Source organism: Danio aesculapii, chromosome 21 (genome assembly GCF_903798145.1).
Source record: "Danio aesculapii chromosome 21, fDanAes4.1, whole genome shotgun sequence".
In the NCBI taxonomy this organism is placed as follows: Eukaryota; Metazoa; Chordata; class Actinopteri; order Cypriniformes; family Danionidae; genus Danio; species Danio aesculapii.
In genome coordinates this window covers 34574871-34602692 of record NC_079455.1, presented here as the reverse complement: position 1 = coordinate 34602692, position 27822 = coordinate 34574871, and the positions used below count along the sequence as shown (strand labels likewise).

The 27822-nt window shown below is 30.3% G+C and overlaps 1 protein-coding gene across 1 annotated transcript; it reads left to right on the top strand.

Annotated features, from left to right (window-relative positions):
- Nucleotides 1-27690, top strand: lman1 (lectin, mannose-binding, 1). The gene is made up of 13 exons (XM_056446758.1): nt 1-207; nt 1181-1335; nt 5232-5339; nt 7661-7722; nt 10290-10389; nt 10578-10701; nt 11484-11542; nt 11740-11872; nt 13428-13615; nt 14425-14495; nt 25547-25706; nt 26705-26826; nt 27100-27690. The coding sequence occupies exons 1-13, from the start codon at nt 15-17 to the stop codon at nt 27134-27136; spliced, it is 1512 nt and encodes a 503-aa protein (XP_056302733.1). The 5' UTR covers nt 1-14; the 3' UTR covers nt 27137-27690.
- The last annotated feature ends 132 nt before the right edge of the window (nt 27691-27822 follow it).

The following is a 27822-nucleotide window of genomic DNA, read 5'->3' as shown; positions in this document are numbered from 1 at the left end:
TCTCAGACTCAAACATGGCGGTACCCATAGCCAACAGCCTGGCAGCTTATGCCCATTTATTAATAATTTCTTTAATATTTCCGCACGTTTTCGCTGACAGCGCTACCGGGGACCTGCCGCACCGCCGCTTTGAGTATAAATACAGTTTCAAAGGGCCACATCTGACACAGAGTGATGGAAGAATCCCATTCTGGATTCATACTGGCAGTAAGTTTATAGATGGGTTTCTGTCTCTCCTCTCTCATCCATCTGTATCACTCTCTGTCAGCTCTTAGTTTGTTTAAATAATGTTACTCCATGTAGTTTAACAGCCTCATAAAGTGTACGTGAGCTTAAAATAAACTAAAACTGAGTGCTGCAAGTTTTGAATGAAATATGGTGGACTGCATTTCTTTTGACTTCAGGTTTCCTGTTCATTCATTTTGTAATGATGCAAATTTTCAACATTCATAGCGTTATCTTAAAGTAAAATATGCAAACTGGTTAAATCAGTGCACTACCTTCTGATTTGTGTGACTAATTACTGGATGTGTATCTTGATAAACAAGCAGCTGTGTTCAATTATATGTGATTTTATTTTTTGGATTAGCCATCAAATTTGCATGAACATATTGTGATGCTTATATCCATGTAGTTTAAGCTGAAATGGCTCTAGTATTCCTAAAGGGTTAACAAATCCGTCTCCGCATGTGGGAAGAGCAAAGTTCTGTGTTGTAACTTGCAACACTTCTCAAATCTAATAAACACACACTGCCTCATGTTAGCCGACAGGAGCAATCAGTGCTTTGTCTACAGATTTAATATTATAATTTCCATCGTGTTGTAGTACTATGCACTGTTTAGTTAGATTTATGTCAACAGAGAAGTAAGCTGTCAGCTGCTACTCATATTTATTGGTATTGTGCCAAACAGCCTATTACATACTAGCATGTGATAAGGATCAAATTACGCAACACAAATATTGTTCTTTCTCAGATTAATAATACGTCGTAAATTTTTTTAATGTAAGATTAACTGATGGGTTTTCCGCATGCATATAATGTACTGTATGCGTCTTATTTTAGAGTAAACTTTGATCCAAGGACGTAAGTTCATGTCAGAGTGGTAAAAACCTGTTTGAGGCACATTTAGTGTTAAAATAAATCTCTCTCTCTTTTTTTTTTTTTTTTTTCCTCTCCAGATGCTATTCCCAGTTCAGATCAGGTCCGAATCACACCCTCGCTCCGGAGCCAGAAGGGTTCAGTATGGACAAAGTCCCCTGTGAGTTTTGAACATTGGGAAGCTGAAGTGGCATTTCGTGTTTCCGGACGAGGACGAATGGGAGCAGATGGATTGGTAAGTAAGGGGAAAATAACTATTATTATTTTTCATTTAGTTATCGATATGTTTAACAATCAATAATTAAATTTATATAATACACATGAGCCTTAAATCTACATTTTTGGCAATGGGCACAGGCACAGATTGTTATCGTTATGACTGTGGAGGGTCATGTTGACTTATTTTTAGGGATATGATAACCTGATTCCTCATGTCACAGGTTAAATCCTAGATCTGGGTGATCTGTGAGCTGTTGAGTCACTGATACTGTAAAAATGATGTGACAAAGTCAGGACAACAAATGTTTTTGTAACATATTTTAATAGGTTAATCAGGTTTCAAGTATTTAATTTATACAAAGTTTAACTTAATATTTCTGAGTCAGTCTGACTGTTGTACATTGAAATGACTAGAAAAGTTAATTTGATTCAATTAAAAAAATTAAGTCAGCAAGATTTTATTTTTTTTTCAGTTTAACACGCTTCTAAGTCAAGTCAAGTCAATTCAAGTTTATTTGTATAATAATTATTGTTCCAAATCAGCTTTACAAAAGGTGAACCTTATTATAATAAAGTCAAAATCAGAAAAGATTAAGCTCTTGTGAATAGCCAGAAAATATACAGCTGTCAATTGTATACATCTGCACAGTCATGCAGTATAATGTACTTTTTCCGAAAGCCTGTGCATGTAATTTATTTTTAGTTATTCGATCAAATGAGTGGGAGGCTCAGTGGTTAACACTGTCGCCTCACAGCAAGAAGGTCGCTGGTTCAAGTCCCGGCTGGCCCAGTTGGCATTTCTGTGTGAAGTTTGCACATTCTCCCCTTGTCCGTGTGGGTTTCCTGCAGGTGCTCCGGTTTCCCCCACAGTCCAAAGACATGCGCTGTAGGTGAATTGGATGAACTAAATTGGCCGTAGTGCATGTGTGAATGGGTGTTTCCCAGTACTGGGTTGCAGCTGGAAGGGCATCCGCTGCGTAGAATGTGTCGGAATTGCAATTCATTCTGCTGTGGCGACCCCTTATAGAAAGGAGACTAAGCTGAATGAATGATCAAATGAGCACTTCTGGAAGTAATATACAAGAAATTGCTTTGGATGTATGCCATTATTCAAAAATGTGGGGGTTAAAAAATACAGTGCAAAGCAAACATTAATATTGTAAAACGTTTTTGAAGTTTAAAATGACATTTTAAGTATTTTAAATAATAATAATAAAAGGTTATGTATACATTTTAAAGAAAAAGATGAATTTTTAGTGTCATTGCTTAAGTTTTCAATGTCACATGATACATTAGAAATGATTTACTATGTTATTTACTATTTCATGCCCGAACAAAAAAATACTATTGTCACTAAATAAATAAGGTGTTCAGAAAGGGCATGCAGCTTCCTGTGAAGTTTTTAAATTATGACTATTAATTATTACTGACAAATTATAACACAATTATATGATTTTTGTTTTGATTTTTACTAAACTTCTGTCAATAAATATATAAAAATGGCATAGACCATTTCAATATGGTCATGTCATTGGCCCATGAACATTTCCTGCTTGTTATCAAACTGTTTCATAAGTGTAACAAGAACCTGTTGTTTCGTACATCCAAAGTTGTTTCCTGTACATTACTTCCAGGAGTGCTCATTTGATCAATAAAAATAAAAATTGTATAAACTGAAATCACCTTTCTGGAAAAAGTACATTGTTGTATAACTGTTCGGACGTATACATTTGACGGCTGTATTTTCCAGCTTGTTTACAAGACTTTAACCTTTACTGATTTTGACTTTAATGAAATTGTTTGTAAATTTGCTTTGGAACGATACTTATTATACAAATAAACTTGAATTGACTCGAGTCAGAAGTGTGCTAGTGAAACAACAGCTCATAACATAATGTTAAAATGGCTATCAGATCATTATTTATTAATATGTGGCTCTTAGGCATGGGACGTATACCACGATTTGGAAAAATCAAGGTTTTAAAACCATCAATATTCTGCTGTACTGTTCCTAAGATATGAGTAAGATTTTTTTTTTATTTACATTTTTAGTTTTTCAGGACAACAGTATCTTCAACAGAAAAAACATCCAAAGATGCCGTTTTAAATTGTAATGATATCAGTGTTTTTGAAACTAATGTAGACAGCAGAAGCCAATGAATAATTTGAATTATTTAGCCTGACACGTTTACTGCTCCAAAATATTATAAATGTTTCCCAAAGTAAAATATATTATGTTCAAAGGCGAATAAAGTTTTTGTTCTTTACCCAGACATGTAAAAAGAATATATATTAGAGCCGTAATCACAATACCATGAAACCGTAATATTTATATTTAAGGTTATCATACCATCAGAATCTTATACTGGCCCATGCCTAGTGGCTCTTTGGATTTTCGAAAACTGTAGAAATTAAAAATGTAAAAAAGAAAATAAGTTGGGACCATTGTTTTTGTTTACATCCCTCAAAATGCTCTATAAGATGTGCACACACTCATTGCATTTTGTAAAAAAAGAAAAATAAAATCACATGGAAAAATGTACAAAGATTATATGATCCATTTAAGTATATGCTATAATTAATTTTATTAAACTTAATCAAGATGGATAACCCCTATTTTTTTTTTTTTACTTTTAGCATTTTTTTCATAAGTTAAAAACATAACTGGATTCAATAATGTTTTTATGTATATTTGCACACAAATGCTGAATATGAGTCATTTTGGTGTGTATCTTGAAATCAAGACAAGGCAGTTTTATTTATATAGCACATTTCATACACAATGGTAATTCAAAGTGCTTTACATAAACAAGAAAATAAAAATGAATAAAATTATTAAAAACAGATTAAAATGTGTTTAATGTAAAAAGAAATGTAAAACAAAAAACCAAAGACAATAGTGCAATCTGTCGGACGTAACACAGTGCTCATTCAGTAAAGGCACAGCTAAACAGATGGGATTTAAGTCTTTATTTGAATGTGTCTAATGTTGGAGCACATCTAATCATTTCTGGAAGCTGATTCCAACCTTAGGGGGCGTGGTAGGTGAAAGCCGATTCACCCTGATTTTACTGAACTCTTGGAATTTTTAATTTACTTGATCCTAATGATCTGAGTGATCTGTTAGGTTTGTATTCAGTGAGCATATCTGTAATGTATTGAGGTCCTAGGACATTCAGTGATTTATAGACAAGTAATAACACTTTTTAAAATCTATTCTGAATGTAACTTGTGAGATTTGGTGGCGAGATCTTCTTAAATCTGACCCTGAAACATCTCAATGTGCTCAAAACAACACCTGTACAGTCATGCCTACTTTACCACCCAGAACACCCTAACATTGTGATGAGTTTTTCTGACCAAACAGTTGCATTATTCTCATTCAATTTCATATTGTTGTTGTTGTTTTATATAGATATTATTTTTGTTATTGATTTGTGTACATTTTTATGTTTGCGTATGTGTATTCTCAGTATTTGAGCTTTTTATGCTTTGTCATTCCAGTCCATGAAATGTTTCTTGTTTGCATGTAACCTATTTTCACTTTCTGTTGTATGAGCTCGGTAAGTGCTGCTGCGTTCCTCACTTAAACAGTTTTTTTTTTTCATTGAGTTGTTAAAATGTCATCTTATTACAGGCTCTTTTTGCTCATGATAAGTCGGTTTATTAGGACAAGCGCGTTCATAGGTCAGTGGTGATGATTTCATGTTCTCTGTTCAGAATTGGTGGTGTGGAGGGAGTAATTATAATGTAGTGTTGTACAAGTAACATGCTTTCTTTGAGTCCAGTGGAGCAGACCACACTGATCTCAAGCACCACTTGCCAAATTACCCATGTTCACTGAAGAGAGCCTTTACTGTGTGTGTGTGTGTGTGTGTGTGTGTGTGTGTGTGTGTGTGTGTGTTCCTCTAGGCCATATGGTTCACGTCTGGTCAAGGTCTGGAGGGTCCTGTGTATGGGGCTGCTGATCAGTGGAACGGCGTGGGAATATTCTTTGACTCTTTTGATAATGATGGAAAGGTGATTGAGTTTACTTGAATTAATCACATTTTATTTACTGTTTTTTTTTTTTCTGTTTTAAGATTTTTCATTATATCCGCAAAAGTTTTTTGTTGTTGTTGTTTTTAAAGACCTTAGCTCAAATATCCAGTGATTTTCTTGTGTGTGTGTGTGTGTATATATGTATATATGTGTGTAATAATAAATATTACATTCAAATTAGTACAAATAATAAAACAAAATTACTAAAAATAATTTGAAAATGAAAAGATTTTTTTTTTATCCTTTTCTAGAATATAAATACAGTTGTTGTTTAAGACCTCATAAGTTTAGATGTTGTGTTTTTGCAGTATTAAAAATAGCATTTTTTTTCTGAGCAAAACCAATAAAATACAAATATTACAGCAATACTTGTGTTTTTTGATTTTGTTTAGCAAAAATGCTAATTTTAATACTACAAAACACATCTAAACTTGATATACATATAAATGTATGTTTGTGTATATATAAATGTATGTGTATGCACTCACTGGCCACTTTATTAGGCACACCTGTCTAACTGCTCGTTAATGTAAATTTCTAATCAACCAATCATATGGCAGCAACTCAATGTATTTAGGCATGTAGACATGGTCAAGACGATCAGCTGCAGTTCAAACTGAGCATCAGAATGGGGAACTAAGGTGATTTAAGTGACTTTGAGCGTGGCATGGTTGTTTGTGCCAGATGGGCTGGTCTGAGTATTTCAAAAACTGCTGATCTACTGGTATTTTCACCCACAAACATCTCTAGGGTTTACAGAGAATGGTCTGAAAAAGAGAAAATATCCAGTGAGCGGCAGTTCTGTGGGTGCAAATACCTTGATGCCAAAGGTCAGAGGAGAATGGCCAGACTGATTCAATCTGATAGAAAGGCAACAGTAACTTAAATAACCACTTATTACAACCGAGGTATGCAGAAGAGCATCTCTGAATGCACAACACGTTCAACATTGAGGTGGAATGGCTACAGCAGCAGAAGACCACACCAGGTGCCACTCCTTTCAGCTAAGAACAGGAAACTGAGGCTACAATTTGCACAGACTCACAATCAATCAAAGGACAATCAAAGATTGGAAAAACGTTGCCTGGTCAGATGAGTCTTGATTTCTGCTGCAACATTCAGATGGTAGGGTCAGAATTTGTCGTCAACATCATAAAAGCATGGATCCATCCTGCCTTTTATCAATAGTTTAGGCAGGTGGTGGTGTAATGGTGTGGGGGATATTTTCTTGGCACACTTTGTGCCCATTAGTACCAATTGAGCATTGTGTCAACACCACAGCCTACCTGAGTAGCCTTGCTGACCATGTCCATCCCTTTATGACCACAGTGTACCCATCTTCTGATGTCTACTTCCAGCAGGATAACTCGCCTTGTCATAAAACCCGAATCATCTCAGACTGGTTCTTGAACATGAAAATGAGTTCACTGTACTCAAATGGCCTCCACAGTCACCAGATCCTCAATCCAATAGAATTTAGCACCTTTGGGATGTGGTGGAACGAGAGATTCGCATCATGGATGTGCATCCTACAAATCTGCAGCAACTGCGTGATGCTATCATGTCAATATGGACCAAAATCTCTGAGGAATATTTCCAGTATCTCGTTGAATCTATGCCATGAAGGATTAAGGCAGTTCTGAAGGCAAAAGTGGGTCCAGCTATATATATATATATATATAGTTGGACCCACTTTTGTATATATATATATATATATATATATATATATATATATATATATATATATATATATATATATATATATATATATATATATATATATATATATATATATATATATATATATATATATATATATATATTTCACATTCAATATACCCAAATCGAAATAATATTAAACTAAATGACAGAATTTGTATATTTTCAGTTAGTTGATGATTTTGAGTATTGCCTTTATGTATATAAACTAACAAACTCAAATGAAATTAAAATTATACTTAAAGTGTATTAAATGCTGTACTGATCTGCTGAATATTAATTTTAGGGGCTTTTTTTAGCAAATAATATTATGTAATAATTACACTTGTTTGTTTGTTTGTTTGTTGTTTTGTTTTCAATTCTTGTTTATGCCAAAAAAAAAGCCCTTTAAATCTTGTTTTTGAATGTTCATTTTTCAGTCAAAACATCTTAAGGTAGAGGTGCCTATATATATATTTATCAAAGGATTATGCTTATGTGTTTGGCTTTTACCAAACACTAAAGCACCTCAGTAGATTTGTCTCCCCTGTACTAAATGGGGATTATGCCTCTCTCTTTTCTCTGTGATCCTTCTATTGTAGAAAAACAACCCTGCTGTCCTGGTGGTGGGCAACAATGGGAAACTTGTTTTTGACCATCAAAAGTAAGTAAACATATCCTCCTCTGCTGACATCAGCGCTCTCATTTTTACAACTCTGAGGAGATTAAGAAATATGATTATTTATGAGAGAGAGCGTCTAATCTGCTGTCTGTCTGTCTTAATCTGAGCGCAGTAACAGTGAAAGCATTAGATTAGATCTGTGAGCCAGCCGGAGAGAGCCGTCAGCAGCATATGTGCTCAAAAAACACTCACAGGCCTTCATATTATCCTTTAGAGAGACACACTGCAGGCAGAAAAACTGTTTTGTTTTTTAAACATGCACCTGTTAGTTTTTATATTTTTGTCATTTTCTAAAGTGTTTATTTTCCAGTCTAGTGGAAAGAAAACATCCACAATACTGTACACTTTCAGTTTACTTATTTTTTGTTACTTTTTTCAATATGTATCTGTAGATTTTACTCACGGTTCACATTTTGAAGGCTTACAGGCATTTTGTTTGCTTATTATTTATTTTTTTTACCTCTGTTTTATTTCAGTTTTTTCATCATATCTGAAACTGTTTTTTATTGTTGCTTTAAAGAACTGAGCTGAAATATCCATTGTTTTATATAGTGTATATCTGTTTTCTTCACATAAACAATAATAAACTAAAATATATTGACTTCTAAACAGGGTTATTGTTGTTAAAAGTGAAAAAAATCAACATTGTTCAACTAAATAATAACAAATACAAGAAATAAAAATACAAAATTACTGAAACTAAATCTGATTTGAAAATGTTTGTCCAATAAATTCTTATAAGATTTTAAAAAAAAATGTTACTTTTATTTTTGCAAATTCTCTTTACATTTTTTTTATTTCCAACATTTTTAGTCTAATGGAAAGAAAATATCCAATATACTGTACACTTTAAGTTTATTAATTCTTTTGTCACCTTTTTTATAATATATATCTGTAGATTTAACTTTCCGTTCACGTTTTAAAGGCTCAAAGGCATTTTATTTACTTATTTTTTAACTTGTTTTATTGAAGATTTTTCATTATATTTGAAACAGATTTTTGTTGTTGTTGCTTTAAAGAACTGTCCTCATATCCAGTGTTTTTGTAAATTTATGTAAATCTTCACATAAACCAATATAAAACTGAAATGTATTTACCTCTAAACAGGGTTTTTGTTGTTAAAAGTGAAAAAATCAGCATTGTTACTTCAAATAAAATAATAATAAATTAATACAAATAATAAAAACACAAAATTACTGAAACTAAAAATAATTTTTAAATGTATTTTTTGTCTAATAAATGCTGATAAGGTTTAATAATTGAAAATTGAATTTCATTTTGCTATTATTTTTGTAAATTCTTCTTACATTTTTTTTTTCAATTGTTTTCAACTAATTTTTTTCAGTTTAATGGAAAGAAAACATCCAATATACTGTACACTTTCAGTTTAATGTCCATGTTTTAAAGGCTTAAAGGCATTTTATTTATAAACTTTTTGTTTTATTTCAGATTTTTTTATTATATCTTAAACAAAATTTCTGAAATAAATTTCAAATATAATTTGAAAATCTGTTTTTTGTCCAATAAATGCTTATTTTAAATGTCAATTGTATTTAACTTTTGCCATTTTTTTGACATTAGTTTTCCCTAAAATGTTTTTTTTAGTCAAATGGAAAGAAAACATCCAGTATACTGTACTCCTCAGTTTATCCATTCTTTTGTCACTTTTTTTATATGTATTTGTAAATTAAACTAACTTTTTAAAGGCTATTTTCTCAAAATTAGTGTGTTCCCCTCCAGTGGCTCGTAAATTTACAATTTCAGTTTCACAGTTATTCATATTTGTATTCTGAAGATTTGTACAGAGGGATGTGTTCATACATATTTTTCCTTAATTATACAACATTTTAATTCTACAAAAAGTAATCCAAGTGTCTATTTTCTAGACATTGGCAGTAATTTCTGAATTATTGAGTGGTGAAAAGAGATTGCACTAAATCCTCTCTTTAAAAAGCTTTTACTTTAACATGATTTCTTGCCGTTTTCAGATTTTTACTGGTAGAAAAGTCTGCAAATTAGTGCATATTTAATTAAATAATATGTCATTTGTAAATGCAACATTTTAGAAAACTTAAATTAAATTATGTAATCAGGTGACACGGTGGCTCAGTGGTTAACACTGTTGCCTCACAGCAAGAAGGTCCCTGGTTTGCGTCCCAGTTGGCATTTCTTTGTGCAGTTTGCATGTTCTCCCTGTGTTTGCTTGGGTTTCCCTCACAGTCCAAAGACATGCGCTATAGGTGAATTGAATAAACTAAAATGGCTGTAGTGAATGTGTGTGAGAGAGTGTGTATGGATGTTTCCCAATACTGGGTTGCAGCTGGAAGCACATCTGCTGTGTAAAATATATGCTGGATAAGTTGGCGGTTCATTCCGCTGTTGCGACTCCAGCTTTGTCCATTTATTAATCAGAAGAATGAATGAATGAATGAATGAATGAATGAATGAATGAATGAATGATTATGTACTCCCTCAACTCTGTTTACCCTGTTTACCTGCACCTAAAACATTTTATATGTATTTGATTAATTATATTTTCTTTCCTCCAGTGATGGCACGACCCAGGCACTAGGTACATGTCTTAGAGACTTCAGAAACAAACCTTACCCTATACGCACCAAAATCACTTATTACAAGCAGACTTTATCGGTAAGTCAAGTGTAATAAATTTAAGGCTGAATAAATTACTGTAATTTGTCCATTTGACCTTAATAACAGCATTTGTGTTGTTGAATTTTCCATTGTAAATAAATAAGCTATTGGTCAATCATTTGAACACACAGTCTGGTGTGTTTTTGCAAGCTATAATAAAGTCTGAATATTTTCAATGGTTTCAGGTTTTCATTAATAACGGCTTCACTCCTGACAAAGATGATTATGAGTTCTGTACCAAGGTTGAGAACATGATCATTCCTGGAACTGGTTATTTTGGCATCTCTGCAGCCACTGGAGGACTTGCAGGTATTTATTAAAATCCAAATCTATCTGCTAATATAAAATAGATCTTATTTTGTCTTTCATTTCCAATCAGCATTTAAATTTTTTTTTTTATTATTTATTTTAGATTTTTTTTTTTATTTAATTTTTTTTTATTTAATTTTGTTTTCATTTAATTTTAGATTTTTATTTTTTTAATTTAATGTTGTTTTTATTTTATATTGTATTTTTATTTAATTCTTAATTTAATGTTGTTTTTTATTTTTAGATTTTATTCATTTATTTTTTATTTTTTTTATTTATTTATTTTATTTTTTATTTTTGATTATTTATTTCATTAAATTTTTAGATTTTATTTTATATTTTATTTTATTGAATATTTTATTTTGGTTTTTTAGTTTATTTAATTTTACATTTTTATTTTAGATTTTATTTTTAATTTGTAATTTTTATTTTGGAATTTTTATTTTATTTTATTTTTTAGATTTTTTATTTTATTTTGTTTTATGCACAGCAATTTTCCCTGATCCATGCAAATAGTTTTGTTGCTATTTTGTTTGCTATTTGTATTGTTTCTACTATGATTATAGATTTTCTTTTAATTTTTAAACTTAAATTATTAAAAAAACTTATTAAAAACGTCTAATTGTAGTTGAAAGAGAATATGTTGCAAATACATGTAAATAAATAAGCAAAAAAAATTAACCATGTCGTTATTAAAAGCTGCAAGTATTCAGCTATTTACTTCCACCGAATTAGCAGTTTATTTTCATCTTGGCTGAACAACTTTCTATTTTTCCCAACAGATGACCATGACGTTCTGTCGTTTTTGCTGTTCAGGCTTACGGAACCTGGGCAGAATCTGGTACACAATCTTCTTCCCCACACACACACACTCACATCCAACACACATTTAAGTATGATTAAAAAGAATCGACCGTGCTTATTTGATAAGTGTCCACCTCTTACTCCGTTCCTCTTGTTCATTCTAATTGGAGTATGTGTAAGTGTGTCTGTGTGCGTGAGTGGGTCTGAATGTGTGTTTTGTGTTTTTCCATAAAGCCTCCCCCAGAAAAAGAGATTCCCAAAGAGGAGAAGGACAAGTACCAGGAGGAATTTGAGAATTTCCAACAAGCGCTGGACAAAAGGAAAGAGGAGTTTCAGAAAGAGCACCCTGATGTCCAGGGGCAGCCCAGTGAGTTCCTGACCTCACATTCACACAGACTCTTCTTACTTCTGATTGGACGAGTAACATTTGATTGCTGCATTATTCTCTGCTGTGTTGGATATAGAAAAAAAATCAGTAGTGAAATGAAATGGTCATGATTCACAATGGTTTGAAAAAATACAGAATGATCAGTTGATGCTGGCATAAATGTTTAAATTTTTTTTGAAATTGTACTTCTATTTTACTTTGTCTTTGTTGTACATTGATTATGGGCAATTTAGACAACATTGTGTGCCAAGCCATTGTTTTTATTTATTTTTTTACATCTACACAACAGATTCTGTTTTCACCATGATTAGATATTTAGGTTTATTTTAGTTTTTTTTTATCATTTTTATTTATAATTTTATTTTATTAATAACCCTCATTTTATTTTATCATTTTGTTGTCATCATTTATTTGTATTTTGTAATCTATTTAAATTTTATTTATTACTAACATTTAGACAATTTTTATTCAATCACACTTTTATTCAAGCATTATTTTATCTTAAGCTATTTTATTTAACTTTCATTACTACCGATTGATGTATAATACTATAATACATTCTATTTTATAACAATTATAATAATTTTTTTCTTTTTTTTTTTTTTTCATATTTTAAAAATGTATATTTTTTATATATGATATATGATACTGATTTAATTACTTTTGTATGTATACACAACAGATTCTGTTTTCACCATGATTGGATATTTTGGTTTATTTTATTTTATATTTATAACTCTTTGGAGTTAAATTAATTTTATTTTATTAATAATGCTCATTTTATTATCATTTTTGTTTTTATCATTATTTATTTGTATTTTGATGTCATCTATTTAAATTGTATTTTATTACTAACATTTTGACATTCTTTTTAATTCATTTTTTTATGTTACTAAGCCTAGATTTATTTTATCCAATTTATTCAATTAATATTTTATTTTACCTTAAGTTCATTTAGTTAACTTTGGTTACTAACGTTTCAGGTATAATACATTCTATTTTAAAGCAATTAATAATAATTATAATTATTTTATTTTTAAGTTCTTATTTTAACTAATTTAATTTATATAAATGTTTAAATATATATATATATATATATATATATATATATATATATATATATATATATATATATATATATATATATATATATATATATATATATATATTATTATTCAACTTATTTAATTACTCAAATCATTTAATTCAACTCAACTTGTTTTATCACTAACCCCAGTTTTATTTAATTTATTTTCTTTATCGTAATCTGTTTAATCTTATTGGTACTTCCTAACATTTTGAGGTATAATTAATTTTATTTTAATTATTTGATCAATTAATTTAACCATGCTTTGGGGCATTTTGGGCTCAAAATATTCCCCTTCACCATGCAGTCTCATACTTATCCCCATGTATTTACAACCTATTTTAAATCCAGCATTATCAATTTGACCTCACAGAGTTGTTACAGTTTAAAAATGAAACCTTATATCTGTAGAGAAGCGTCATCTGTTCGGTGTTTCTCTTCTGGCAGTTGAGGACCTGTATGAAAGCGTTAACGATCGGGAAATCCGTCAGGTGTTTGAGGGTCAGAATCGAATCCACCTGGAGATCAAGCAGTTAAACAGGCAGCTGGCGATGATTCTGGATGAACAGCGGCGTTATGTGTCCGTCATCACAGACGAGATCAACAAACGCACCTCACAAGCACAGTCTGGACAGGTAGGACTTTTAAAATAAGACAGAAGTGCATTTAATGGCATATTTAAAGTCCCCTGAAGTGGCTTCACCAGGTAGAGTGATGTTATGTAGCGCTTAACAATGCTTTTTTTTTTTTTTTTTTTTAAGAAATGCTAATGATCTAAACCGATTCAATTCATTATGCTAAGCTAAAATGGACCCCGTCAGAACAAGAAATTGGTTTAAGTAAAGGTTCTGTTAAGGTTATCTCTAGTGTACTCCTAAACAGTAACACAATTGGAAGTTAAAAAATATAAGCATTCAAAACTTTCAGTTTCTGATGTGTCATTGTTTTCACCATGTTCCCAGTGATCTCTCCAGAATAGGAAAATAAATGTGATAATCATCTTCTGGAGATTTATTTTTTTTGGTTGCATGCAAGAAAGCAATTATTAAATGTTGGCTAAAGAGAAGCCCACCTGACATGTAACTACTGCTAAATGTTGTTTATCAAATATGTTTACCTAAAAAACAATGACCTTTTCCCTCTGATTGCAAGACAATAAAGCATATTATATAAATGTGGAAGAGGATTATTTATTTATGATGTACCTGATACCTCATGTTGTTAATTGTTATTAATCTTTTTGTTGTTGTTCTTGTTGTTGTTCTGTTTGTTCATTTTTCTTATTTGTTTCTGTTTTTTGTATTGTGAATATTTGTGTGGCACCGAAAGTTTCTTAAAGTTTACTAATACTTCGTAATTAAGAAGTTAAGCAAAATAAAGATTATTATCCTTTGGCCTTAATAATGGTTTACTTTTTTTTTTTTTTTTTTTTTTTTTTTTTTAGGCTCCCAGTCATGAACTGGAGACAATAATTACCACACAACATGAGGTTTTGAAGAACATTAATGAAGTAAGGTAAGAAAATATTGTTTGTTTTTTTGGTCTATAAGCAAGATTGGTCTGTTATGGTATTGGTGTATTATAAGCTGGGACATTAATGAATAACTAAGTGTAGATGGTTGTTATAAATTGCACATGTAATAAATGCCTAAAAATGAATATAATAAAAATTACTTAATAAAAATTATTTGATGGCTCATTGAAAGACTTTAAGATCACAGTGCAGCCCTAAAATACAAATTACTTGTCGTTTTAATTGTCACAATACAATAATATACATACCTAAACAATTCTAGCTACCTTTTAGCTGATTGTGCATCATCTCTATCCCTATTGGAGTAGTCAGTGTAGTTAAAATAACACTAGTATTTACTATAAATTACTTTTAGTATATTTTCATGTGGGTGTCTGACAACTGAAAATAGATCTGGTAGCAGATATCACAACCTATTTCTTTTTTTACCTTGCACTTTTTTTGTTAATGTTTATTATTATTTATTTGTTTAGATTATGCATTTTCACATTCAGATTCCAATGCCTAATTATTAAATTGTTAAAATGACTATAATTAAAGGAAATCTTCTAAAGAATAAACTATTATGTGTTCTTTGGAAGAGTGTACTTGCATTGTGGTGATATTATATTGTCATTCTGGCATTTTATAATGAGTGGTATAAAATGGTTTTAAAATGACAGTTGTATTGTTTATCGCAATATATTTTGGAACAATATATCATGCAACTAAAAAATAGATATCGTGACAGGCCTATAATCACCATTTTATTTATTTTAACAAGTCTTAAAATGTTTTTTTTTATTTTTAAACCTGTATATCTGATAAGCCGCACAACAAAGGAACATTATTGCACTAATATCTTGACTTTTTTTTTCTCCTCTAAGCTAAACATTAAGGCAGACATTTTCCTAGCATTTAATATACTTTGTATGTATATGAAATCACCTTTGCAGATATAAATTGATGCAGCATCCATAATGATTAAGTCACAGCGGTAACACTTGAGTATATGGTCCATTAGTTACTGTATTTACTAAAATTAATAAATGCTTTACAAGACTATTCATGCTTAACTGTAGTTCAACAATAACTAATACATTATTTAAATCCAAAGTAGTGTTAACATGAACTAATGTGATCTAACTTAACATTTAAGTAATTGTTAAAGAAGATAGATAAACACCTTAATGTATTACTAATTGTTTATGTTGGTAAATACATTTATCATTAACTAATAGACCATTTTTTTAAGTGTTACCGTATGAATTGTCTTGTAAAGCATTTGTTAATCATAGTTCAATATTAGCTAATGCATTATTCAAGTTGTGCTTGTTAACATTAGTTAATGCACTGTGAGTTAACATGAACTAATGTTATTTGACTTAAATAGCATTAACTAACATTAACGAAGATGAATAAATACAGTAACGAATGCATTACTAATTGTTTTATGTTAGTATTTACACTAATACACTAAACTAATGCACTTTTTTTTATGTTACCATCACAGCTTATGTTTCCTGCTGAGATATTGTTAAAAACAATCGTAATACTCCAGAAAATTTCTAGCCAATAAAGTAGTAAATCACATACAATCTCAGAGTTAAACATCAACTTACAGGCTTTAGCGCATTACATGTTTTTGCAGGAGACTGAACAGCGCAGCAGATTAGGTTTTATGTCCAAATTTCCTGTTTGTTGTGCCTTTACATAAAGATCCAAAGATGTTCATTGTTTAATCCCGATTTGTTTGTTATTCTCTGTAATGTCAGCATTGTTTTGTTAGCGAAGTGCTGTTTGTTTTCCTGCAGGTGTTTTTGAAGCGAGGTGTAGACGAACGGGGATTAAAACTAAAGACAAAATCAAACAATAAGGCTTCGGGATTAGATGCCAAAATACAGCTTTTAAAACTCTTTAACCGTGCGAGTAGAGGATTAGCTGACAAAAGGTTGTTTTTACAGCTCTTCAATTCTAATGTGAGCAAACTAATGATCGTAAAACCGATTTTTAGAGCAACACTTGCCGGCGGTTTTGTTTGGGATTTAACTGAGAGATTTGATTGGAATGAATGCATTTAGATTTATATTTTTAAGTGTATTGGGTTTTTTAAGCACTAAAACACCCATTTGCAGTCAATTTATTGAAAGTGAATAAAACCATGCACTGCTTCTTTATTTAATTTATAGGCAATGGATTTGACCTCATTTAAAAGGAATATTACACTTTTTTTAAACAAAAAATCTAAATGTTAATATCATAGTCATAGTTTATTTTATTTGAAGGAAAAAACTCACCACAAATTTGACTTCATTTTGAACCACAAGTTATAACAAAATTGTAAATATTTCTGGTTGTTTTTTATAATTTAACAAAAAAACTATAAATCCTATATATTTTTGATTATCTTTTTTTTTTTTTTTTTTTTTTTTTTTTTTTTTTTGCAGACGTACAATTTATTTGTTTACTTTTAACTGGAATTATGGTTAGCTTTTTAATCAATTTTACATGCAATAAAACAACTTCATAATATATTTTAATTTAGTTTAAGTGAAATAAGAGTTTTTAGTACATGTAATTGAATATGACCATCTAGTTTTAAAAACAAAATTATTATATCAGAAAATATTTACATGAAGTAAAATAAATTTTAAAAAGAAAAATACTTTATTTATAATATACCATAATAATAATAATAATAATAATAATAATAATAATAATAATAATAATAATGCAGGATTTAAGTGTATTAGGATTTTTAAGATCTAAGAAACCCATTTGCAGCCAATAATTTATAAAAAATGAATATTATTGCAGCTCATAAATAACAGCTAATCAGTATTATTGGCATTTTAACAAATATATTTAGTTTATTACTTATTTACCAACCCTATTGTTGTTGGTTTTTTTGTTTTTGTTTTTTTTTTGTTAAAGAGATGGTTCATCCAAAAATTTAAAATTATTTACTCTCCTACAAATTACTCAAATTGAGTTTCTTTTTTTTATGCTGAACACAAAAGAAGATATTTAGAACAGTGTTGGAAACTGGTAACTATTGACATTTTTAAAAAAAAAATTCTATGAAAGCCAATGGTTACCGGTTTCCAACATTCTTTGAAATATTTTCTTTTCTGTTCAACAGACGAAAGAATATGAAACTGGTTTGGAACGATTTATTTTCTTTCCAATTATGTCAGAATTATCTTATTTTGTGTGTGTGTGTGTCTCTTCAAGGGATGAATCTGTAACTTTTAGATGTGCAGCAATAAAAAGGCCTTTAAATAATAATTTGGTGCATATGCAAATATTTCTGCATGTAATATCGCTATTTACTAATCATTTAAGGGGGTTTAATACTTTAGTAACCCTCACAATACTTTGAGAAGTGAATTTTATTTGAATAAATGTTTTATTTCAGTTTTCGACTAGCCTTAACACTTTAAAGTATTTTTAGACTTCCCTATATAATATAATTTATTTTTATTAAAAAACATTATTGCTGCACGATATTGGAAAAATCTGAAATTGCAATATTTTATTTTGCTGCGATTTATATATTGCTATATGAATATATTTTCAGCAGAGGATATGAATGGATCTATTTGGAAAGATTTCATTAATTTAGATCAACTGGGATGATCAAGTATTTTTTTCTATGCAGTGCATCTGCATAAAATATAATAAATTACAAGCACATAAATAAGTGAAAAAACAGTGCGTTCTGTTTTTCTGGGGAGTCCAACAGTATTCAAGTACAGAAATTGACCAATTAAACAAAATAACATGGTCATCAGCGTATAAATAATATTCTTATTTTTTTTATCTTTTTAAAAAAAAAAAAAATCTAATATTGCGATGCGACTATTGTGGATACACGCATTACGATATGGATGCTCAAACGATATATTGTTCAGTCCTACAAATCATATTTCAACCATTCCAATAATCAATTAAGTGTGTGATTTATTACAATATTTTATGAGAAATTAACTTTATTTGAATAAATGTTTTTACATTTCGAATAGAAAAATATTTTTGTGTGGATTTATTTTTATTTCCTTACCTTAACACTTTAAAGTATTTCTAGATGTGCCTATATAATTACATTTATTTTATTTTATTTTATTACAAATTCAGATTCCAACTATTTATAAGTGCTTATTGGTCTTGGTAATGCTTTTTTTATGCATTTAGGTCTTTTACTATTTAGTGCATATGTAAATTTGTCAGCTTTTTAATTTTGTGATTATAACAACATAATACAGCAGTCTTCATCAGAAGTCAGCACTGAGACCTCATTGTCTCAAAGACGTCAGTAGAAGATCAGTAATCTGTGTCGATTGTTCATTTAGGCTAATCCTATTGGCGCGCGTATTTAACCAGCGTTTGGTCGGCAACAAACAAATGCTCAGTTGATCAAATTCATCTTCTAGATTATGAGCATATTAAGATCTTGACCTTTTCTTTTTTTGATCGTAATTTCATTTTACTCATCTCAAACTGACTTGCTGTAAAAAGAGAAACGGCATGTAGGTCATTTGAAGTGGATAAAGATTACTAAGAGGGTTACTAAATGTTCACTTTTTGCCTTAAGGGAGATTTATGTCTAATTATTTTTTTTCCTCCCTTAAGAAACAAATTTGATTTTGTTTAGGCTCCTTATGGGCTTCTGTTTGATGGATTATAAGCGAATCTTTAACTATATCCGTCATACAGCAGCAAATACAGGGTCCGCTTCTGATTGCTTTCTTGTCTCTGTAATTCCCCAAGGAGTCTGTACTTATTACTTACAGCAAACGTTTTCATTTTTCAGATTTTCTTTTTTATATCCTAGTAATCATCTTAGTTTTGAAGACGATATCCAAAGAAATGGGGTTTAGGATCTGGATAATACATGATCAGTAAAAATAAATGCAAGTTAAGCAGAGAAATTGTTGTAAATTTGAGGATGTGTTCCTGATTAAAAGGTTAAACCGTGCACTGCTCTTTTATTTAATTTGCAGGCCACTGATTTGACCTTGTTTAAAATAAATAGTTGACTATTTTTTTAACCAGAAAAAAATATAATGTTTATCATATTCATAGTTTATATTATTATTATTATTATTATTATTATTATTATTATTATTATTATTATTATTATTATTATTATTATTATTATTATTATTATTATTAAATGTATTATAACGTTTAAATTAATAATTTTTTTCTATCACATTCATAGTTTATTTCTTTGAATAAAAAAAGTCAAATGTGTGCTCTGAGTTATTAAAGTTTCATATAATTAAAAATCATTTTAAAATATGTCTAGTTATGGTTTCATAATTTAACTGAAAATTATAATTTTTTTTAGCTATTTTTCGCAAGCATGGTACAGTGTATTTGTTTGAAAACCATAATTGCCATTAAAGTGCACAATGTTACATGCAAAAAAATGACTTTATAATAAATTTTAATTTATTAAATTTATTTGAAATTTAAAATATTAAATTAAGTATGTGACCATGTAGTTAAAAAAAAAATAAAAAAAATTGGTACTTAAGATATTTACATAAAGTAAAAAATATATATACGTATGTATGCATGCATGTTCTATATTAATTATGATTGCAACTAGTTAGTTCAACTTCATGATAAATTGTTTCATCAAAAGTTTCATCATTGATTAAATTTTATGCAATCAAATGTAAATTTGAATTAACATTATATATGTTTTTATTTATATATTTTATTTATTTATATATATATATATATTTTACAGTTTATTAGGTACACCTGTTCAACTGCTAGTTAATGCAAATTTATAATCAGCCAATCACATGGCAGCAACTCAATGCATTTAGGCCATGGTCAAGACGATCTGCTGCAGTTCAAACCAAGCATCAGAATGGGGAAGAAAGGAGATTTAAGTGACTTTGAACGTGGCATGGTTGTTGTTGCCAGACGGGCTGGTCTGAGTATTTCAGAAACTGCTGATCTACTGGGATTTTGGATCTTTAGGCTTTACAGAGTATGGTCCAAAAAGAGAAAATATCTATTGAGCGGCAGCAACAAATGTCTTGTTTATGCCATAGTCAAGGTTTTAAAACCGTCAAAACTTTCTGCTATACCATTCCTATGGAATATGTAAGATTTTTTTGTTGTTGTTGTTGACAGTATCTCCAGCAGAAAAGATAAATTTTTCTTTTAAAATGTAAAAATAAACTGTGTTTTAGAAACTATTGAAGACTGCAGAAGTCAATGATTAATTTGTTATTTAGTCTAATGCGTTTACTGTTCCAAAATATATGTCAAATGTTTCTCAAAATGAAATCTATTGTGTTCAATACGGTAAAAGTTGAAGTTTTTTTCCCCAGACATTTAAAAAGAACATCTTTTAGAGCAGAAACCGTGATTTTTTTCATTTATTTTTTTTATTTGTATTTTCTTTCCTTATCATACTGTCAGAATCTTATAACGGCCCATGCCTAATATATAAACCTACATATATAATGTAGGTTTTTTTTTTTTTTTTTTTTACACTCATGCATTTCAAAGACATTTCATTTATTTTAATACCAATTTCTTTTATTTGACCCATTCATATGGCTAAGCTTAATAATGTTTATTATTTTAATCAGTTTAATATGTATATACATGTATGTGATGGATACGAAAAAATTCTTCTCTCTTTAATGGTTATCTGAAATGAACTGCTTGTGTCTCTCTGAGGGAAACTGTGTCGTGGCCTCCCTGGGCATTTCTTAATCATCTGAAATATGTTTAAGAAAGAGAGCATGTTTTTTTAGGAAGATTAATTTAGCAATCATTCCTGCTTGAGCTGCATGGTAATTTCATTTTTTCCATGAGGCTGAAGGATATATGGCCTTTTGGGAGAGTTAAGAGGAGGCTTAAAAGATTAGATGGGGACAATTCGCTGTAATATTAAGATGAAGATTTTCTTGGCAGTAGCGTCATTTGCCAGTGTGATCAGACACAGCAGTTTCTACATGCAGTTCTGAGCGAAAACCACTAGAGGTGACTATTAGTTTGCATAGTTTGTTTTGTGCGTACAAGTTACTGCCTTCCACTAGACCACTGTTTCCCAACCCTGTTCCTGGAGGCACACCAACAGTACATATTTTGGATGTCTCCCTTTTCTGACCCATTAACTTCAGGTGTTGGAGTTTCTTCTGATGTTATGATAAGTTGATTCAGGTGTGTTTGATTAGGGAGAGGTTGAAAATGTGTACTGTTGGTGTGCCTTCAGGAACAGGGTTGGGAAACACTGCACTAGACAATATGGGCTGCTTGTGTGCAGATACAATCATTTAAAAAAATTATTTTACCTACATCAGACTTTTAAACATGTAGTATTTGTTGATGATTGAAAGTTGGTGTTGATTTGTGTTTGTTTTTGTTCAGTGTATGCAATTGGGTCCAAGACAAATTTCTCCATTGGGCACAATAAAGCGTAAACTAACAAACAAACATTCAGTGCAGGCAGAGATCAAGAATATATATCTATTAGTTTTTTTTTTAATACTTGAAGTGCTTGGTATACTTGGTACACCCCTCACAAACCGCTTTTAAATGAATATTTTCTATAGGATGTTAAACAATATTGTATCTGCGCGTATACATTCGATTAGACAGTGCTGAAGCAGTCAAATCTGGAGCTAATCTAACAAAATAATTTAACGGTCCAAGTACACCCAAATGTATGTTAGGGGGAAATTGTTTTTTAAAAGAGCAAAGTTCAAGAGAAACAAATATATAGAATTGTTGAAATTTTGAAGTTTGTAGTTGTCTTTTAAATTTTTTGCAATATTTCATGAATTTAAATGTGTTCTCTTTCTAAAGATGTTCATTGACTAAAATATTATTTTATTAAATATATTAGGTGAATAAATCTGTTTTGTTCAAAAACACCAAAGTTTAAGAAAATATTCATTTTGAAAATGGGGTGTAAAAGGGAATTATTGACCGAATGAAGTGAAATAAATGAAAAGGAATGAATGAAAATGGGGTGTACTCATTCATGCTGAGCACTGTATTTTTTTTTTTTTTTTTTTTTTTTTTTAATGGTTTTTCTTTTGTTTATTTATTTATTTATTTATTTATTTATTTATTTTTGGTCATTTGTTGGTTTGTATTGACATCTACCAGTTGGTTATTTTTTGTTTTCAATCTCCTATTTTATTTTATTTTGACTGTCACAGCATTTTTTAAAATATATAATTATTTTTTTGAGAGTTTCACCTTTATTGGGATAGAACAGTGTAGATTTTACAGACAGAAAAGTGTGGGGAGCAGAGATAGGGGAAGGATCGGCAAAGGACCTCGAGCTGGGAATTGAACTCGGGTCACCGTCAGCACCTTGCTGCTAATAGCAGTTTACAATTAGATATTGATTTTGTCTTTATTACAAACATGTTCTGTTTTACAAACGTTTTAAACTTTATAATTCAGCTGCTTCAGAACGCAGCAGCACGAGTGGTCTTTGAACCCAAAAGAGCACATGTCACTCCGCTACTCACCCGTTTGCACTGGCTGCCAGTTGCTGCTCACATCAAATACAAAGCTCTGATGTTTGCTTACAAAGCGACCTCTGGCTTTGCTCCTTATCTGCTCTCACTTCTGCAGATTTATGTGCCCTCCAGAAACTTGCGTTCTGTGAATGAACGTCGCCTCGTGGTTCCATCCCTAAGAGGGAAGAAATCACTTTCCTGAACTCTCACATTCAATCTGCCCAGTTGGTGGAATGAACTCCCTAACTACATCAGAGTCACTTGCTGTCTTCAAGAAACGACTAAAAACTCAACTATTTAGTCTCTACTTTCCTTCCTAATCTTCAACTGCCTCTCTGGCTATACCACTAACTATACTCTCTCTCAAAAAAAAAAAAAAAAAAAAAACTTACATTTACTAATGCTTTGCTTCTTAGACTTTACACACCTGAAACTTTGTCTATAGCACTTGTTCACTGCTGCTCTTATAGTTGTGTAAATTGCTTCCTTGTCCTCATTTGTAAGTCGCTTTGGATAAAAGTGTCTGCTAAATGACTAAATGTAACTGTAATAAAATTAATTATTCGGGTGCAGCTGATCACAGAGTTGTAACATGTTTTAATCCCAGTTTTTTTTTTTTTTTTTTTGCAAAAAAAAGTGTTCTGTGGACATGTGTGTACATGTTGTTATTATAGAGACATGGCAACTGTCAATAATTTGGTGGGCGGGCAAAACCGCACTCCTACATCATGTTGCGGTGGGCCTCAATCACTGGGATTTGAATCCTATTTTAATGTAAAGAAATTTTCATTTTAAAAAAAGAGACTCCAATATTTTTTTATTAATGTGTTGGCATTTTGTTTTATATTTTTAAATTTATATTCATATTTTAATTGCCACATGGCATTGTATTAAACTACTATGCTCTTTTTGTTAGTATTGTAAAAGTTGTGTTGCATTATAATAATGGTCAGTCATGGGAAATTGATAAATGTTAATGTTATATTTAAAATGTTAGTGTAATAATACTTTTTTTGTTTTCATTGTGCCTGAATGCTGTTTATCAGTTTGGTGACATTTTATATACCAATAAGTCTAATCATTATCATCAGTGTGATAGTTGTAGTTTTGAGCCTTGCTACATGACATGCTACAATTTAATTTAATACACCGAATGACGATAGGAAGTGCAAATCATCTTTTATCACAGTCATGTCTACAATAAAGAAATAATGTCATGAAATCTAGAAAACATGAGCTTTGTCTTAAGAATCAGATCAGATATTCTGAGCTTAAGGCTGTTTTGTGCATTTAAAATGCAGATTAAGTCTTGTGACACTCAGTCTCTGGGGAACTGATTGTTTGATAAGATCCTCATGTATGACATACGGCTGAATGTAAACAGGCGGGAAATCACTTCAGCTTCCTCTTCGAGACCTAAAACACTGCAGGTGGATGTGCTTAAAATGATTTAACAGTTATCATCACCATAATTCATAAGTTGATTTGTCACGTTAAGAATTCCTAACTTTTTTTTTTGCATTGAAAGTTGTTATATATGCAAATGAGACATTCCTTTTATTAAATGTGCAAATTTGAAACACAAACTATATATTGAATTTAAGTTGTTCAAAATTGATGTTTGTTTTTTGTTTTTTTTTTTATGTGATGCAGCGTTGCAGTTTCTGTGTGAAATCAGCAAAGAGGTCTAACTCTTTGCCACCACATATTTTTATACATTTTTACATAGTGTAAACAATTGTAAAGGGGAATAATACTAGAATGTAATAATACTATAATGTATATAAAGATTTATTTTTTTTATTTTATTTTTTTAAATACATGCATACGTACACATGCGCTTTTGTTTTTTGTGAATAGTGGGCACGTTACATAGGTTTCCATTGTTTTTATACTGTACAAACCGTTTTCTATTGCTCTAACCCCAACCCTCACAGGAAACTGTGTAGTTTTACTTTATGAAAAAAAACTCATTCAGTGTAATTTATTTATTTTTTCATTATTATTTTTTTAAAGCTTATTGAGAAACCTTGTTTTACCTGTGTCATACCCATGTCGTATACAGATTTGTGTCCTGATAAGTCACAAAAACATGTACTAAAAATACAGGGTTTTTACCAGTCCATAATTCAGAAAATCTGATCAGTCAGGGAAAAAAAGCTACTTGTAAAATAGTGTATATAATCATAGACGCATGACTTATTTTTAGAAACCGCTTTTAAAAATATATAAAAGTATTCTAAATAATAATTGTATTATAACAACAATAATAATATATTGTAAATTTGATTATAATTATACTATTATAAAATTATTATATAAAAATTTAATTATTGTAAAAAGTATATATATTGCAATTGAAATCTAGAGCTAAAAATAGATCAAATGTGACAAAAAGAAGATTTGAAATGTATTTTGACTAGAAAAATCTCAAACTTTGCAGAGCTTAAGGTCTTCTCTTATATCGGTTGGATTGTGACCGGCATGTGTTTGTAAACTGGAGCGTTGCAGTGACGTTGTTTGTGTTGTGCTGTGGTTTACAGGAACTCCCTGTCAGGCTCTCTGAAGCAGCTGGCGATGGGTCAGCATCAGGGGAATGCAGGAGGATTGGGCTCATATGAAACCGTCCAGCACTTCAATGACATCAAGGAGCATCTGCACGTCGTCAAAAGGAACATCGAGCACATCGTTCAGAAAAACGCTGTGAGTTTATATTTTAAGGGTGACTCTTAAATAAAATTGACTCTGTAGGTTTTAGCTTTGTTGACATATTTTTTTTTTATTTGCTAACTAATTATTATTATTGTTTATTATTATTATTATTATTATTATTATTGTTAATATTATTGTTATCATTATTATTTAGCTTAACTTAATGTATTAAAATAGCTAAAAATAAAGTAAAAATTTAAAACTGAAGTAAAATTCTTATTTTTATATATATATATATATATATAAGGATTTAAAAGATAATTTGGAAGAAAATCACTAAACACTAGTTAACCGTTGAAGGCCAAATTATTAGCCCTCCTGTGAAATTGTTATTTTTCCAAAAATATTTCCCAAGTGCTGTTTATTGGAGAGATTTGTCAACATAAATTTAAAACGTATATTAATTTCTAATAACTAATTTTCTTTTGTCTTTGCAATGACGACAGTAAATAATACATTATTTTACAAAATACTAGTATTCAGCTTAAGGTGCAATTTAAAGACTAAACTAGGTTTATAGGTTAATAATGCATTTAAAACCAGTGGTTTGTTTTGTAGCCAATCAAAAAAATACTATTTTCTTATGGGGGCTAATGTTATTGACCATAGTTTTTAGCATGATTATAGTTTATAAATAATTTTTTTCCCAAACAAATTTAAATACATAAATAAATTTGAGACTGTCACCAGTAGAAAAATATAATGTAAATAATGTGAACATTTTTCTTGATCTATTAAACATAACTTGGGAAACGTTATGAATAAGAAAAAAAAATTATATATTGTTACATTCGATTACATTTAATGTATTCTATTTCAAATTAGACTAAATTCAGTGAATAACCATAGTCAGTAAATGTTGTTAACGCTAATTGTATAGTTTTATAAAAAAGTATATAATTTTTGGGGTTAATATTCTCATGAAATATAAAATGCTTTTTATATATATATATATAAGTCTTAAATGGTCTTTTTATCACACTCTTCAGAACCCTGCAGAGAAGCTGAAGTGTCCTGAACTTCCTCCATTACCAACCTGTCTCTCGACCACACACTTCCTCATCTTCATCGTCATCCAGTCCCTCCTCTTCTTTGGCTACATCATGTACAAGTCAGTTTGTTTGTTTTTTTAAAATCACAAGTCCTCAAATCACTTCCAGTGTCTTTTAAATGAAGCATTCCTTATTAATGAGAAAGCAAAATGGAAACCGATTGAAGCAGATGTTGTTTTGTATGCAAAGACAAAAACTGTGACCACTATTCAAAAGATTTGTTTAGTTATAATCAATCAAGATTTCTTAAAATAACAAGTACATTTGAAAGCACTCTATTAACTTGCGTTTTAATGCCTTTTTTTTTCTCTGAATTTGTGATTTATTTCCAGGAGTCAGCAAGAAGCAGCGGCGAAGAAGTTTTTTTGATGATTCGTAGTTCTTGGTAAAAGCAGCACATCATGTAAATTGTCCACTTTTGTTAATTTCCCGTTTGTTTGTTTTCTGTTGGCAAACTGTAAATTTATTCTACTTGAAGTATTTAGTTAGCAATTTTTTTGTTTTAATTCTGGATTTTTAATTTGATCAGAGTTGTACAGTATTTGAATGACTGCTCTTTTCCTGAGTGCGTGTGGTATTTTCAGCAGAAGATTCCTGAATATGATGTAATATATTCTTTAGAGGTCAGACATTATATTTGCTGTTCAATGCTGGTCCAGGAGTCATTTCAAGAACTCGATTTAGTGTCGAGGCAACGTTCTCAACTGTGGCAAAACCAACTACAAATCGATCAAGTGTTTTAGCACATTCTCTTTTGGTATTACCTTTACAATAAGGCAGTTTTCCCCTACAAAAGTGTTAAAGCTTTATTGTATTTGGCAAAAGCAAGAACCCAGAGGGTGTGAATGTGTTTTGAATCTCTAAAAAAAAATACAAAGATGTTTTTCTGCGCAAATAATTTACATAAAACACCAATGAAATGATATTGTGTTGTCTTATTTTGTCAACTAAATAACATGACTCTTTTTACATTAATTCTTATTAGGGTTTCACGATACTGGAATTCGGGGCTGTGAAGGTCATCAGTTCACTGAACTCACGGCTGTTTACCGAGT

Excerpts from the sequence above, each read along its gene's own strand:
- lman1 (XM_056446758.1), top strand. The coding sequence starts at position 15 with ATGGCGGTACCCATAGCCAACAGCCTGGCAGCTTATGCCCATTTATTA. Across the intron at positions 1,336-5,231 it reads GAATGGGAGCAGATGGATTG|GCCATATGGTTCACGTCTGG; the intron begins GTAAGTAAGGGG and ends GTGTTCCTCTAG. Across the intron at positions 14,496-25,546 it reads AAGAACATTAATGAAGTAAG|GAACTCCCTGTCAGGCTCTC; the intron begins GTAAGAAAATAT and ends TGTGGTTTACAG.